This window comes from Neomonachus schauinslandi, chromosome 1, assembly GCF_002201575.2.
Source record: "Neomonachus schauinslandi chromosome 1, ASM220157v2, whole genome shotgun sequence".
Taxonomy (NCBI): domain Eukaryota; kingdom Metazoa; phylum Chordata; class Mammalia; order Carnivora; family Phocidae; genus Neomonachus; species Neomonachus schauinslandi.
The window spans coordinates 80,153,626-80,166,050 of record NC_058403.1 but is presented as its reverse complement, the minus strand read 5'-3'; the positions used below and the strand labels follow the sequence as shown (position 1 = coordinate 80,166,050).

The 12,425-nt window shown below is 34.6% G+C and overlaps 1 protein-coding gene across 3 annotated transcripts in view; it reads left to right on the top strand.

Moving 5' to 3' along the window:
• VPS8 (VPS8 subunit of CORVET complex) overlaps positions 1-12,425 on the top strand; it is a 237,786-nt gene that overhangs the window by 15,304 nt on the left and 210,057 nt on the right. Inside the window, exons 5-9 of one of the 3 annotated variants that reach the window (XM_044914619.1) lie at positions 845-877; positions 1,839-1,893; positions 5,403-5,408; positions 9,744-9,868; positions 11,891-11,977. In XM_044914619.1, coding sequence (XP_044770554.1) covers positions 845-877; positions 1,839-1,893; positions 5,403-5,408; positions 9,744-9,868; positions 11,891-11,977 — 306 coding nt within the window. The remainder of the gene's footprint in view (positions 1-844; positions 878-1,838; positions 1,894-5,402; positions 5,409-9,743; positions 9,869-11,890; positions 11,978-12,425) is intronic. The other 2 variants (XM_044914617.1, XM_044914623.1) reach the window with 2 other exon arrangements.

The following is a 12,425-nucleotide window of genomic DNA, read 5'->3' as shown; positions in this document are numbered from 1 at the left end:
ACCTACTGAATTGGCATCTTCAGTAGTATAGCATAAGGATCTGCATTTTAACAGGTATTTTAGATGATTTTAATGTAGCCTGGCTTTTGAGAATCACTACTCTAAGATGTTGCAACACCAGTACTAAATTTCTATAATCTCTAAAGTGCTTCCCACATCTCTGGTTTTGTAGCTTTTATTTTTTATATATATTTTTTATTATTTTTGTTTGTTTTTGAGCTTTTAAAGTAAGCTGACTTCTTAATGAAATCAGAAGTTACTTTATGTTCTTCATCTGCTCTCTCATTCTTTTTCCCTATCCAGGACACAAATCAGTCATTCATCAAATATTTATTGCATGCATCTTCATTGTCAAGCATGTAAACTTAGATATACTTTATACACACATATCCATACAAGGTTGGGTATATCCTGCTACCCAGAACATTGAACATGGCAGCCTTGTGATTGCTCTTCCTTATATTCCTGTGCACTGAAATAAGTTTCTTGAGTTAGTTCCCAGGAAGCTCTATAAAGTTGTATAAAATAGATTCTGCCTTCTGAGAGATTCTAATAACTAGTTGACCACATTGACAGGGACAGACAGAAAAGAAATGTAGAAGTGATATTAAAGGGCCTGGCCTGGGAACTGAAGCTGAGTTTGAGACACAGTTCTTCCACTTCTTGAATAATCTTGGGCAAGTCAGTTATGTTCTTTAAAACTTCTGTTTTCTTAATCTGGAAAGTCAGAATAATACATAATAATAATTGATTTGGATCAAAGTATATGTAAAGAGAGGGGCTTACATCATTTTCTGTTTAAAAATGAGAATATCTTTTCAAATACTCTTTTAATTTCGCTTAGGACAAAGTGGATGCTGGCTTGCCTACAGCAATTGTAAGTACACTTTAAATAATCCTTTAAAGGTAAGCTTGGGTTTGATTGGGTTTTCTTAGATTTATTCTTCTAATGTTCAAAGTTATTGCGTAAATTATTATAATAAAATCATAGGTCATTTACTGTCAGTAATCAGATTTAAAATTTTTCCATATTGAATGTTCTCTTCCTTTCTAGTGTATTGTTATTCTTCAGGCTTTTGTTTGAGAAGCATATAATGGAATAATGATTAGCCTTTTCCAGGTTTATTTACATGTGGTCTTCCCATGCCCAAGTGAATTTGCTCCTTCTGTAATTTGGCCTCCCTTTGGTTATAAGGGAGTGGAAAACCGCATTTGGTGAAATCACTTCGTGGTAAATAGTACATTTAATAGTTCTGAACTCCCTTGCCAAGCCTGCCAAATAGTAAATCTGTGGTGTGATTATAGAGAACTGGGGGATATTGAAAGCACACTAGTGCCTTCTTTGCTTGAACACTTCCAGCTGCCTCCTGTAGCTTTCTTATTAGTTAGTCAGTTGGTGAGGAAGTGGGCTGAATTTTGAATATTTCTGGTGCCTTTTGGCTCCTGTGAATAAACTGAAGGGCTTTCTCACCCCTTTCCCACACCTCATAGCTGGCTTTTGGTGGGGAGCATAAGTGCCTCTTACTTTGTCTGGACCCCTGAATTTTTGGTTTTTTTTAAATTGCTTTAGAGGAAGCTAAGTGGTGTGTTTTTGCCTATAATGTTGAACATATGATATTTTGATATTGTTACCCTTGGAGTAAATTTAGAGGGATTCCCAGAAATAAAACGTCCTGAGTTTCATTTCCCGTTTTGCCTCCTAGATGAAATTCTCCTTATTTATAATAGTTGGTATGTCATCTGGTGCCTAAAGGAAAGAAGACCAACAAATTCAACATAGATTGTTTCAAGATCCTTGATGTAATATTTCAAAATGTAATCTTCCCTTTTGTTCTCAGGCAGTGTCCAGTCTGATAGCTGTGGGTACGTCTCATGGATTGGCTTTAATATTTGGTAAATTTTCTAAGTACTTTCCTTACTGTAGATATTAAGTATCCTTTTGGATTTTATATCTTTTAGTAGTTGTAAACTGTTTCTTGTGAAAAAAAATCAGAAAAACTTGAAAAGTAGCAGTCAGTAGGTTTTTAAATTTATTTATTTATTTATTTATTTATTTATTTATTTGTTGTCAGAGTGAAGGAGCACGCACGCGCATGCTTGTGCACAAGCAGGGGGAGTGGCAGACAGAGGGAGAAGCAGGCTCCCCGCTGAGCGTGGAGCTGGTATGGGATTCGATCCCAGGACTCCGGGATCATGACCGGAACTGAAGGCAGACACTTAACCGACTGAGCCACCCAGGTGCCCCAGTCAGTAGTTTTGTAGTTAAAATTACTTGACCCAAGTTCATTCTGTTGCTCATTGCAAGTTTTTCTCCTCCATGAATTTATAAGTTACCACATCATATCTTTTGACTCTGCAGACCTAGACAGAAGGAATATAAAGTTGAAAGGGACCTTGGGTTGTCCTCTTGTTTGCCTCAGTTTGTGATGGTGGTGATTTTTGATTCTAAATCATATCCTAGCAGGTATTCTGAAAGATCTTCAGGAAAAGAGATTCACAGGCTTTCTCAGTAATTTTTTTGTAACTCAAACTGATAATAAGTTCTTTTTCATTTACATTGTAAATCCCTCTAACCTTAAAAATTTCTATCCTATAATCACGTTCATTTATTGGTTGAGAAGAAAACTTAACATTCATTTGTATAGTAGATGGATAGTCTTAAGTATTTTCTCTCTTTTTTTCTACATGAGACTAAGTAGTCCTAGTTTCATTATTCTTTGCATTACTTTTGAATTCAGTACTATGAGCAGAACATCTTCTGTTTTTTTATTTAAAAACTATAAGATACATTTTTCTGTCATTTTTAATGTTCTCTTCTGCATCTTCAGTCTTCTGCATCTCTCTTAAATGGAATTCCCAATCAGATTGTATTTTAGTAAGGAATCTACAGTATATTATATAAGGATTACCTGGGAACACTTTAATACATAGTACTACAGTACAACAATTTAATCTCTGTTGGCCTTGCATCATTATTTACCATATGAATGAAAAAGTGGTTATTTTCCCTTGTTTTTGAACAATTTGAATTCTTTTTTATAAATATGCTAAAAATCTTAATTATGTGATTTTAACACTTAGTCTTTTAAGAGGTGATTGATTTAAATAATAGAGTTTTAGTGTTTGGGAGTTGGGAAGAATGAACACAAAATATAATTCTCTTGAGAGAACTTTAGAATGGATTCTTTGAATAATAATTTTTTTCTTATTTCATAACTGATATGTGTTCATAGTAGAAAATTTCGATGAACAAACGGTTGAAGATATAAAATAATAAACTCTACCATCCAGGAATAATCCCTAACATTTCTGTATGGCCCTCTAATCTTTTTTTTTTGTACGTGTGTGTGTATATGTACACATCCAAAATGGAATGATGTTAATTTGTAACTGGCTTTTTCATCATAATGAACGTCTTTGCATGTAATTATTCATCTGTAACATCATTTTTAATGGCTGCATAGTATTCTTTTAAATGGATTCACCATAATTTACTTAACCATTTTCTACACTAAGACATTTGGGTTGTTTCTTAAAAAACAGTATAGCAATGAACATCTTTGTAACTGCATTTTTGTGCACATGATTACTTCTTTAGAACAAATTCCCAAAGGTGGAGTTAATTAAGGACAGTTGCTTATAAACATTTTATTTTTTTTTATTTTTATTTTTTCCATGTTTCATAATTTAATTAAATAGGAACATTTTAAACACTTCTGATAGAACCTAATCGCTTCTAGGAAGTTTTACCAGCCTCCTCTCCTATCAGGTGTAAGAATGATTATTTTCCTGGGGAGGCATAGTTGGTGTTAGATTGAAAGGATTTGGGGAAAGGGTCTTAAAAGGACCTTCAGTTTAGTGTCCTTATTTTACAATGAGGTGATTGAGAACTAGAGAGATTAAGAGATACACAGAGCCAAGTTCAGAATCAAGAAATATTGAATCCTAGGTCAGTGCATTTTCACCAGTCTCAATAATTCTGTCCTCAGAGAAAAGGAGGCAGTTTCCAAGATATATGAAGAAAAGAATAGAACTAAGATGAATGAGAATCGAGTATAATGTATATGTTTATCTGTCAGAAGAATGCATGTTGAGTTTTTGTTCCCACTTAACCAGTGTTCACTTTTCCTCAGCTCCGTCCTCTTTAACATCCCTTCCTTACCACAGGGTTATAGGAATCTGTGTCTGTTTATAATCAAATCCATGTAGAGCTACTGCAACAAATTAAATGAATACTTTAAAAATAAAAACCCAACAGAGGAGAACAGTACATTGTCTTTTGCTACTGTCTTCTGCTACTGTCTTCTTAATTTCCTTGGGCCTGCTTCTTAATTTTTTTAGGTCTCAACAGCTTTGTTGTAGATATGATGAAATGGTAATCTTTCATTACAGTCTCATGGAAAAGGAAGTATGCCAAAGTGAACATTTTGAGAAAGAATCATAATAATCTGTTTTGCTTTGGGTTTTTTTTTTTTTTTTTAAGATTCTATTTATTATTTGACAGATAGAGCGAGCACAAATAGGCAGAGCGGCAGGGAGAGGGAGAAGTAGGCTCCCCGCTGGGCAGGGAGCCCAATGTAGGGGATCAGATGTGGGGGATCATGACCTGAGCCTAAAGCAGACGCTTAACCCACTGAGCTACCCAGGCGCCTGCTTTGGGTTTTTAATCATGCAGTTAGTAACTTTTACTCAGTATTTTTTGTGGGAATCTGATTATTTGGACAGTGAGTTTTAACAAATGGATTAAAATTTGCCTGAATGACAGTAACAAATGGCAGAGTGATGATACTATGAAGTGTCTAGATTAGAAATCTGGGTTAAATCTGATCTCATTTAAATATCTTTGTTGATCATAGGAAAAGTGTAGCAGGAAGAATTGTACTTGTTTTAAGTTAACATTAGATTCTTTTTGGAATAGAGGCCTGGGTCATTAAAATAGTAATCATTGTAAGCTTCTTAAAGGTGATGTATATTGCCTATTTTAATGGACTATAGGTATGTGATTATTATTATGTATCTTGGTTTTTTTCCCTATAATATAGGATCTCAAAATTCAGATCTTCATAAAGATGTGTCCCTATTCCAAGGCCCTTAGTTTCCTATTTTTTTTGGGTTGTTGGTATACTTAAGTAGATTATCTTTTTGAAGTTACTTTTATTTCTATCAAACTTCCTGGACTTGGAATTACTTACTGTGCTATGATTTGGATATTATGCATTTTCTCTTTCAATAATCAATACCTGAATATAATCTTAAATTGGTTAATCACATTTAGTATCATTCCCAGAGATAACTAAAGGTTGTCACTTACACTTTTGAAATTTTACCTGTCTTTTCTCTGAACTTTTGAACTGATTTCTTGCTTTTCTCTTTCTTTTGATCTTTTCTCCATGGATTCAAAGGAAAAGGTATGGTAATTTTGGTTTGCATGAGTGACTTTTTCTTTTGACCTTTTTAGTGTTGAAAGAGAATGCTGTCAATTACAGTTGATGCCTTCTTATGAAATGCTTCCTGAAAAAAAAAAAAACCCAGCTAATTGAAACTGGTTAAAGCAGGGAATGTTAAAAATTATAAATGTATGCATACTTTCAATGTTTTATTTTGATTGAAGATACACAAATACTGATTTTCTCCTTAATCTTTTGTTACAGTATTTGAGTTTGTATCTGCCAGTTGGAGGTCAGCAGCTCTTTTTTTGTAATAAACTGCGTCAGTAATGCATCACAAAGAATTTGCACTTTTAATTAAAAAGAAAAAAGGTAGAAGCTTAGGCATCTGTGAATCAATTGAGGAGTACAAAATTGTAGATTTTTTTTTCCAAAATTGTGGATTTTTACCAAACAACTCTTCAATCTTTGACCATTATCTTGTCCAAATCTTATTTCATGACAGGTTTTCAAAGAAACACCTTTACCAAGTTTTTCATGAGCATTCATTTAGTTTTCATGAAAACAATAGCTCTTTCTTTTTCACTCTATTTCATCAGTTCACCTATTGTTTAATTAAGTTTTTAAAGTCCAGTAACATTACAGTGGCATGAGCAGGTTTAGAAAAAAAAATGAGCAGGTTTAGAACACAGGTAGCTTACTGTAAGCATCAGCATTCTAGATGATAGCCAGTTAGCCATGGGAATTCACTGTGTCCCAGGCTTCTGTCAGTGAGCTTTATAGAGGGGATGAGGACTTTAATTCTGTGTGTTGGGTGGAGGTCAGGTAAAGGGCTTCTACTGTTTCATGATCTTTAATGAAAAATGTTTTGTACTACCTCTTTTCTTCTTTTCTTTTGGTCTTATAGAATATTTTAATATGTACAAAGGGTAAGAAAAGAGTAGTATTGAAGAATGATGAATGCTGGCAATAAGAGAGCTCTATACACATGATTAAATTTGATTTCTTTTAGGATCTAGTTATTTCCTTCTTTGAAGGTCTTTGGGAACTAGTTAAAACAAATTAGGGATGAAGAGGTAGAGGATTGGGTCAATTTTGGTATATAGAAAGAGCAGAAATTCTCTTGAAGTATGTTCAGATTTAGATTTTATGGCTATTATAGATTTATACATTACTTCTGGCTTTTCTTTCCTATTTAGCACATTACTCTTAAGCTCAGAATAGGCTGAGGAGATCTGCCCTAAGCAAAGTATACTTTGAAAGATAGACTAATAAAAGAAATAGGTATAATTCATTGCAGTGTTTGTGATAACTAGGCTTCAAGTTGTCTTAATTGGTAAGCTATTATCATTAATAATTCCTTGCATTTTTGTAACATTTGATAGTTTTCACATTTTTTCATAGGCATTTTCTTATTTAAGCTCTGTGCCAACTCTGTGAAGTTTATAGGAAAGCTGATAGTCTCATTTCATATTTCTTGCCTAGAGTTACTTGCTTTATAAGGACCCACTCCAATTTTTTTTAAAACTAAGTTGACAATGCCAACCAAATGTGATTTTATGTGACTCTGTAAATGAAATTAGCTGTACTGCTAATTTAATGGTTTCTCCCAACAATAGATAAAGCAGACTTCGAGAGTAGGGGAAAATAGAATTTTTCCTTAAAAATTAAGGTGATCAAGAGCTCCCTGGCGGAGTGCAGGATGGAGAGCTCTGATTTTTTTTTTTTACCTCTCTTGCTTCTGTCCAGGTCCTTCTGTTCTTTCCATATAACTTCAGAATTCAAGTGTTTGGAAGAGGTTTATTTTTATTTTTACCAAATACCCTTTTCCAGAAGTGTCCAGAATAATCTGGGATACGGAATGTTAAGTTACCCTAGCAGAAGAAACCTCTCCCATAAGATTCTGATTTCTTCTTTACACAGAAATTCTACCTTTTCTGAATTTGGTCTAAATTGCGTGATAGCAGGTTTGTTAATATGGTACCATAAATATAGAATGTATAAAGACAGCAGTAAGAATTGACAAATATCTTTTTGGAGTTAAAACCAGAGTACATTTTATACACTGTCCATCACCTCACTGCTGTGCTTACCATATAAAGTGACATTGTAAAGATAACAAATACATTGTAAAAATCAAGGGAAAAAGTTAATGTTTTCATTAACACAGTCCCGTGGGATGTAAATTTCATACATATTTCAGGAATGACCAAGCTTGATAATTTGGTCCCCTGTGTTGCAGCTAGTTTGTAGTACACAGGATCCATAGGAAAGCAGACCTGTTTCGGTTTTTAATCTAGAAGTTTTTCTTCTTCTCTTTTATTTCCTCCCTTAATGGTACCCTTATTCTTTATCATATTCCCTCATTCTCCTATTCTTACTCTCCTTGAGTTATAAGAATACTTAAAATAGTCTAAAGTGTGAACTTTGTTAAATCTGAAAGCAGTAGTGAGTGTCTTTAAGTATTGGTGGATCAGAACTGTGTACCGTTTGGATCTCAAAGCACAGATTACAAAGGATACCAGCAGGATGCTCTTTAGATACTGCTCTGTGCCTGGAAGGCTGGCAGCCCAAACTCATGGGGTTCTTTGTGAGGCTGATAGGGGATTTCTGTCTTTGTCCTCTTACTTTCATTCCATCTGTTGCCTCCGCACACGACCCAAAGTAGTGGTCTATATATATATGTATGTATATATATATAGAACACTGTTGCCTAACGATCCTGTCTTGACAGTTTGCAAAATAAGATATGTGGATAAATCCACTAACTGTATGAGGCATCCCTGACAAGTTATAGGGATCATGGATAACACTGTTTTGGCAGGCAATTTCAGTAAAGCAAAAATAAAATGAGGTGGTGTTTTCAGAGTTGGGAAAATAGAATAAAGGAAATTTTAATAATTTGGATCAAATTGGGAGAGGAAGGAAAAATATGTGAGGAAGGAAAAAATCTGTCATTGTAATCGTTCTAGAGGTGAATAAAGATAATGGCATTTTAAATACATCAGGCCTTATGTATTTGTGAATTTTATTTCTTTTTGAATATTCATCTTAGAAGGCTAAAAGCCAAGATGATTTCAGAAAACATTGAATATTTTCTGTGTGCCAGATACAGTGCATCCATTAATTGTGTCAGAACTCCTTTGGGAGATGGGGATTGCTATTTGAGCCAGTTTATGAACACAGAAAAATGTTCTTACAATATTCACTTTGGATGGGCAAAAAGTCTACATAGTATTATTCCCTAGATCTGAGAATGAATGTCTTTAGGTTCTTTCTGATAACTAGATTTACTCTTAGAGAAGGAAAATTTGCAAATGTGGAAGCTATTCAGATGATTGTCAGATGCCTCCTGAGTGCAAGGCACCGGGCTAGATATTCTGGGAGTGTTAGTTCACTTATGATCTTAGCCCTTAGAAATGACATGGTCTAATAGTGGAAGTAAGACATAATTATCTCAAAGAATAGCATGTAAGTAGTTAAGGGAGGCACAAACAATTGCTGGGTGAGTTCAGAGAACTCCAGATTGTGCAAATACGGTGAGTTTTTTTTTCCCCCTCTAAACAGTTAAATTTTGTAGGCATGCCTCCTTATACTTGAATTTTTTATTTCATTGTTTTCAAGTGGGTACAATAATGAACTCTACACAAAATAAGCATTGCCTAGGAGAAGTCTTAGAGGAATTTCTTTTACTTACTAGATAATAAATTTTAATAAATATTTGAATGCCTCCTGAAGAAAATCAGAATTAAGGCAAGATCCTTACCCTTAAATAACTTAATCTAGTAGAGATTTGAACTGTTTGCTTTTAGCATATCAAATGTTGATGCTTGAGAATAATTTTCTTAAGTAGTCTAAATACTTCGTAATTTTGTTCACACTGTTAATTTGCCTAGGAAACCTTTTCTTTGCGGATAATATAAATGTAAATTCAGCCAAATTCTGAATTAATAAATTTTGATTTTTGAAATTTTAAAACTACTTTAAAGGGTGGTATTCTCTGTAACCTTGCATCCTGTAAACAGCAAGAAATACAATTTTAGAATGAGACAGATGAAAGATCGTTCATTTGTTCAAAGAGATAAAGATTACTTATGGATTTTTTTTTTTACTTATCATTAGCAAGTTCTATATTCTTACTTGTACATCTTGGTTTTTTCTTCATTCTTAGTGTCTAATTCAGTGCCCAGCATCTACTACATGCTCAATAAATACATTAAAATGAATATAACTTCATCCTTTGATTCTTTTGATTTTTGCTACCTCCCAAGTCTTTGAAAACAAGCTGATACTCAATACATATTTTTTCACTCCTTTCATTTCTTTCACCTGATTTTACAAATCTGCTTTCTTTAGATCAGAATCAAGCTTTGCGACTTTGTCTGGGTAGCACTAGTGTTGGAGGTCAGTATGGAGCCATCTCTGCCCTCAGTATCAACAATGACTGCTCAAGACTTCTCTGTGGCTTTGCTAAAGGACAGGTAAATGTGAACTTTATTTTATCCATAAGACAATGTTAAAATCAATTTTAAAAAACCTAGTATCTCTATACCACCTGACACCTGTCAAAATGGCTATAATTAACAACACAGGAAACAACAGATGTTGGCAAGGATGCAGAGAAAGGGAAACCCTCTTACATGTTGGTGGGAATGCAAACTGGTGCAGCCACTCTGGAAAACAGGATAGAGATTCCTCAAAAAGTTAAAAATAGAACTATGCTATGATCCAGCAATTGCAATACTAGTTATTTACCCAAAGGATACAAAAACACAGATTTGAAGGGGTTGATGCACCCCGATGTTTATAGAAGCATTATCAACAATAGCCAAACAATGGAGAGAGCCCAAATGTCCTTTGATTGATGAATGGATAAAGAAGATGTGTGTGTGTGTGTGTACACACACACACACACACACACACACACACACACACACTGGAATATTACTCAGCCATCAAAAAGAATGAAATCTTGCCATTTGCAACTACATGGATGTAGCTAGAGTGTATTATGCTAGCTGAAGTAAGTCAGAGAAAGACAAATACCATACGATTTCACTCATATGTGGAATTTAAGAAACAAAACATGAACATATGGCAAGGGGAAAAAGGGAAGCAAGCCATAAGAGACTATTTTTTAAAAGATTTTATTTATTTATTAGAGCATGTGAGCAGGGGAGGAGCAGAGGGAGAGGGACAAGCCGACTCTCTGCTGAGCAAGGGGCCTGATGGGGGGGCTCGATCCCACAACCCTGAGATCATGATCTGAGCCTAAACCAAGAGTCAGATGCCCAACCGACTGAGCCACCCAGGCACCCTTAAGAGACTCTTAACAATAGAGAACAAACTGAGGGTTGTTGGAGGGGAGGTGGGTGGGGGATGGGCTAAATGGGTGATGGGTATTAAGGAGGGCACTTGTTATGATGAGCACTGGGTGTTGTATGTAAGTGATGAATCACTAAATACTACTTCTGAAACCAATATTATGCTCTATGTTAACTGAGTAGAATTTAAATAAAAATTTGGAGGAAAAAAATGAAATGTGATAACACTGGAGCTAGGAGAAAAGCATGGGTAGGACAGATGAGGGCACTAAGTATGTACAAAGCAGTTGTTTAGGCAAAATGCAAACGCAGCTGTTACAGTCCATTTGTTGATATTTGGGAATTCACTGCATTGAGTTCTGTACATGAACTCATGTTGGCATGAGTATCTGGATGTGAAAATAAACTTGCATTAAATTTACCCAGTTTGATTAATTGAACAAACTAGTATTTCTAGATCAATATTTCAAAGACCAAAAATTATAAAGTGACATGTCTGTAGAGCTAACCTTAGATTGCTTGGTCTAACTTTTGTTCAGTTTTTAATAATTGTTATCAACTGAGCCAGAGTCTGTGATTTTTAATATCTTAATTTATGAGTCTATATAAGTAAATAGCTTTTACAAACCGACCAGGCTGTTATATCAAAATTTACTTCCTTATAGTAGCATAGGTAATTGTTGCTGCTTTTTAAATACACTATATTCTCTTTTCTCTATTCTCATTACTGTGTTCCTGGATAACTCTTAGAATTGCTTTCTACTTCTGAAACTGGCGATAAGTTTTGGCTTTTCTCATGTGATTTATACATCACTAGTTGGTTTGGCAGTGAGCCTTTCTTATAATTTTTACCAGTGCTAAAGAGATTGACTCATTGAAGAAATTTTTACTTTTTTTTAAATTTTTTTTATTGTTGAAATTTTTTACTTCTTGGTATAAGAACAATGTTTAAAATCTGAAGGGAAAAGTAGGTAGGGCAGGATGAAGGGGAGATGAAGATGGAATAAAAGGCCTTATGCTTTAATGGATCTACAACCTTCGATTATGTTTCAACTTCATCATAATTTTTTGCCTGCAATGTTTATAGACCAGGGATAGATTATTTCAGCCACAAGGCAGGATATTTAAGTCCAAAAAAGAGCAATAGATTGGTTTTTGAAGCATTTAGTTGTCTTATAGATCACGATGTGGGATCTGGCCAGTGGAAAACTTCTGAGATCAATAACAGATGCTCATCCTCCAGGAACAGCAATATTGCATATTAAGGTAATATCTTTTTTTTGTCTAATAGTTTTTTATTATATTTGTATATGCATTTTTAAGCATATTTCTTTATAAATGGAATCCTTGAAAATGAAGTTTTCTTTGATGAGCCCAGTAGGATGCTTTGCAGGTTAGAACGGGAGATGGGCTAGCTACCTTGGTAACATTCAGCTGCACGTTGGGTTGACGTCTAATAGAGCAGCAGAGAGAGTAAACCGATATGATCCCAGACCAGAGGTTGGCAGCAGTACCCTGCTGAAAAATCATATGGAGATTAAAAAGTTCTTTTTACCTTTTGTTCAGTCCCCCAGCATTGCTCTGTCACACTTTGTTGGGAGTTACCTGAGGTTCGAGGCGCCAGCTGTGAAAGAACCAAGGTTTGCTTTATGTTCAGAAACAGCTCTGTTGGTTTATTTTCTTTCAGGCCTCTAAGGGAAAAGCATTAAGATTT